The 3,802-nt window shown below is 59.0% G+C and overlaps 1 protein-coding gene across 1 annotated transcript; it reads right to left on the minus strand.

Annotated features, from left to right (window-relative positions):
• Nucleotides 1–296: 296 nt before the first annotated feature.
• On the minus strand, nucleotides 297–1,780 carry THY1 (Thy-1 cell surface antigen). Its single transcript, XM_010079797.1, has 3 exons — nucleotides 1,702–1,780; nucleotides 1,230–1,565; nucleotides 297–548 (listed from the first exon to the last, which is right to left on the minus strand). The coding sequence occupies exons 1-3, from the start codon at nucleotides 1,736–1,738 to the stop codon at nucleotides 436–438; spliced, it is 486 nt and encodes a 161-aa protein (XP_010078099.1). The 5' UTR covers nucleotides 1,739–1,780; the 3' UTR covers nucleotides 297–435.
• Nucleotides 1,781–3,802: the final 2,022 nt, after the last annotated feature.

The raw sequence follows: 3,802 nt of genomic DNA on the forward strand, positions 1-3,802 counted from the left end.
CGCTCTCACATCATCTCTCTCTCTTACCTGCCAATCCAGCTGTCTTTCCCCAGTTGAGAACAGGCAAACCCCACAGGTTAAAGGGATGGGAGAAGCGGGCTGTGCAGGGCTGGGGCTGCAGTGCTCCTGGCATGAGCAAACCAGACAGCCTAGTGAGCGGGGAGGTGCGATGGGAGAAGCAACGCTGCCTAGCTGAGCCACCATGCTTCGGCGCAGGGCGTGTGTGCGTGTGACGGCGGGTCTCGGCACAGGACGGTGGGTAGCGTTAGATCTACGGCTATATAGAGATAACACAGAGAGAGGTTTCACTTGTTCCAAACGGTTCAGCTTCTCTTTCCAAGGGCTGCGTTCTGGCGGGGGAGGCGGGGTGGCTGGGGGACTCGGTGTGTGCGTGCGTGCATGTGTGTGTGCGTGCGAGTGGGTGTGCTTTTCCTTTCACAGGGACACGAAGTCCACGGCTTGCAGGGGAGGCAGGGAAAGGAGAAGCAGCAGGAGCCACGAAGTGTTCTGGATCAAGAGGCTGAAGCCGGCGCATTTCTCCAGTTTGTCTGTGAGGAGAAGGAACAGGGAGGGAGAGAAGAGCCACAATGAAATCCCTTGGGAACAAGGATCAAGCTGAGTGTTTATAAGGGGTAGAGGGACTCAGCTTCTTGCCTTTTCTCTGCCACAGAAATGCAACAAGTCCCATCCTGGTGCCTTGCCTGCTTCCCCTCCCACCTTGTGCCCACGTAGCAGCAAAGCTTTTAGGGGCACAGAGACCCTGGGAAACATAACCCTGCCTGTGCCTGACTGAGGTGACAAGGGGACGGGCACCCGGTAAGATGAAGGGCTCTGCAACTGGAGGACTGCTCCTGCGGGGTGTAAGTGTGGAAAATCCCCAGTGTGCTCCCACTCGGCACCATATACCTCTTCAGTCCTTCACCAGCAGACTCGTCCCCTCTGCTGTGACTGACTATGGAGCATTACTATGGAAGGACACCTGGGCCGTGCACCCAAGGCAGGGCCCAAGAGAGGCAGGGGTAAGCAGTCTGGGATGGGGAGTGAGGCCATCTGTGGGGCTGCCTGCTCTGCTTGCAGCAGGAAGGGCGTGTAAGGGTTGGGAAGTATTTACGGGGCTCAGAGAGGGTTTAGGGATGCCATGGGGTGTCGTGGTTTTCTCTGCTGGCCCTACCAAGCCAAGGAGCAGGTGAGAAGGAGGGCCTGAGGCCAGGAACTGCTTCCTGTCTCACCTTTGATGACAGTGATGTTCTTTATCTGGTTGCCAGTGTAGTCGTTGGTGGCCTTCAGCTCGCACATGTAGACACCCTCATCGCTGGTGGTGAAGCTCTGCAGGTAGAGGCATACCAGGTTCTTGTGCATGGTGACGTTGGCTCGGCTCCGGTAGATATTCTCAGAGACGCTGATGGTGCTGTGGATGACGTGCTTCCTGTTGTCCTTGGTGATGCTGAACTCGTAGGTCAGGGGGTTGCTGGTTTTGTTCTCATAGCGGCAGTCCACCCGGAGGCTCTGGCCCAGCAGGCAGGCACTCAGGTCCTTGATCATCTGGCAGTGGGCAGCCTGGAGGACTGGGAGAGGCAAGCAGAGGTTGGACAGGGAACAGTGAGCACTGGGAGTGCCCATGCAGTCTCCTGGCCCTTGCCTGGCTGCTCTGGGCCAAGCTCGCTAAAGAGCAGGGATGGGATGCACGTCTGCTGGCTGTACCTGTCAGGATGACAGCGATGCCAACGGTGGGATTCATCTCTCTGCTGAGGTGCCTGGCGGTAGCTGTCGCTGAGAGGGGAGCCTGGGCAGGGAGAGAAAGAAGCAGTTAGCCAGGCTGTTGCTCCAGCACACAGATGTGGGCACTCCACGGCACAGACATGGGCACCCATGGCACAGGTGGGCAGGCTGCCTCTTCTTGCAGAAATGACGCTCTATAGCCTGCTCCTCGGCATGACGTCTGATTCACTGCACAGGGACCGGCTGGCCCTGCAACGAGCTGGGGAATCGTGCGCTGTGTGTCTGGCCAGCATCACCTTTCCGTATCCCCAGGCAATGCCAGCCGTGCTCTCTTTTCCCTGTCTGGATCCCCCACCCCAGACATTAAATGTGCGTGGCACAGCCCTGAAGCTGCCTGCAGCCAGGCCTGCATGCACTGCCTTCCCCCCCCTCTGCCCCATGCCCGAGCTGGGTGCCCAGACAAGGGATGGGCAGGAGAAAGCAGGGTGCTCCCCGGTGCCCGCACATGATGGCCAGAGGGCTGCAGCTGCCAGGCGAGGGACCCTCCCTCGGCGCCGGCGGGCACCAGGCCTGCCAGCCCCCCTGCGGCTCCAGCGGGTGAGCTCAGCAAAGATGACTCATTGCGATGCAGTGAGGGAAAGGGGCCAAGACCAGCAAGAAGGAGGGACACGGCAGCTGGACAGGGAGCCAAGACTGCCGAAGGATGGCATCAAGTCTCCAGGGGCTGAGCCGAGCCTGCCTGGCCACAGGGTGGAAGGGTTTTGGGGTGTCAAAGCCCACCTTCTGTGTCCCTGGCCTGTGCCCGTCTCCCTTCAGGCCGCCCCATGGTCTGTGTCGGTAAGGGGCCTGCGGATGTGCTGTCAAAACCCCAGGGCTGCTGGCAGTTCAATCCAGCTGAGAGGAATCAATTAAAGGTTTGCAGCCTAGCCAAGCAGCCGCATGGGGAATCCAGCCGCAGACATGCAGAATGGAGGGAGGGGGTGGGGGAGCAGCAAAGCAGACGCCGGGGCTGAAGGACACACGGACCACCCTGCAGTTGGTCCTCCAGGCTGGGGATGTGGGGCCAGGTCCAAGAGAGGGAGGTGAATTACTACCCCCCTGGGACCGCAGGCTGGCAGAGGAGAGCAGACCCTTAGTGTGCTCCATCTGAGCCTGGCTAAGCATCCAGGGAAGAGCTAGGAACTGCCTGTACCACAGCCAGATAGATTTTCCTTTTTAGCATTTTTTGGGTCTTTCATATAATATTCTAGGAGGAAATACCAAAACCATTTGCTCACTCTGAAGCTGTGAAAGATCTCCATATCCACAACACTCAACCCTGGCCAGGAAGAAAAATTCCTTTCTGTTTGGTCTGGACGACCAAGAGGTTGCAAATGGGGGCAAAGGCATGATGGAGAAGATTACCTGAGTCTCCTCTGGGTTCCTGGAAACTGGCCCCTGTCCCTTGCTTTGTCATTTCCCAGCTCCGACCCACTCCTCTTTGAATGTCCTGGGACACTATTGAGGTCACAGCCTGCCTTTCCTCCAGAAAAATCAGTGGAAATAAACTCCCAGAGAGGGGGGCTTCCTCCCATTTACATGCAGAGCCTCTGTGCTCTGGGTTCATGAGCTCTTAGGTCCCTTGAACCTTTCTCCTCCTGGTGCTGGGAGCAGAGCTAGCCAGGTAACCATCCCTCCTGCGTGATCGCAGGGGCTTTGCACAGGGACAGGACTGACGAGGACGGTAGCGTTAGAGCAACTCCATCCCTTGCAGAGCAAAGCTTTCTGCTGCGGTCTGTACCCCTGCTGGGGGCCGTGCCGGGGTGGCACCTCTGTACCCACCCCTGTAACAAGCCAAGGGTGACAAACAGGCTGTGGGGCTGGAGGAGGGAGGAGGCGTTGGGGAAGAAGAGAGCCAGACGGATGGGCTGAGACAAACCAAGAGCCCCCGGAGCCTGGCTGCGCTCGGGGGGCAGCTGCCAGCAAAAGAGGGGTGCACAGGGGCTGCAGGGTGTGCAGCGTGCCCGTGTGTGTGGGCGTGCAAGGGAAAAGGGAGGCAGGCGAGCCCTCTGCCCGGGCCCTGCGAGGGGCGGGAGGGGTCGGG

The sequence above is a fragment of the Pterocles gutturalis genome, unplaced genomic scaffold (assembly GCF_000699245.1).
Source record: "Pterocles gutturalis isolate BGI_N339 unplaced genomic scaffold, ASM69924v1 scaffold26379, whole genome shotgun sequence".
Lineage (NCBI taxonomy): Eukaryota > Metazoa > Chordata > Aves > Pterocliformes > Pteroclidae > Pterocles > Pterocles gutturalis.

Coding starts and splice junctions, on each gene's coding strand:
- THY1 (XM_010079797.1), bottom strand. CDS start 1,738: ATGAATCCCACCGTTGGCATCGCTGTCATCCTGACAG. Junction 1,566..1,701: donor CATCGCTGTCATCCTGACAG/GTACAGCCAGCA, acceptor TGCCTCTCCCAG/TCCTCCAGGCTGCCCACTGC. Junction 549..1,229: donor GAACATCACTGTCATCAAAG/GTGAGACAGGAA, acceptor TTCTCCTCACAG/ACAAACTGGAGAAATGCGCC.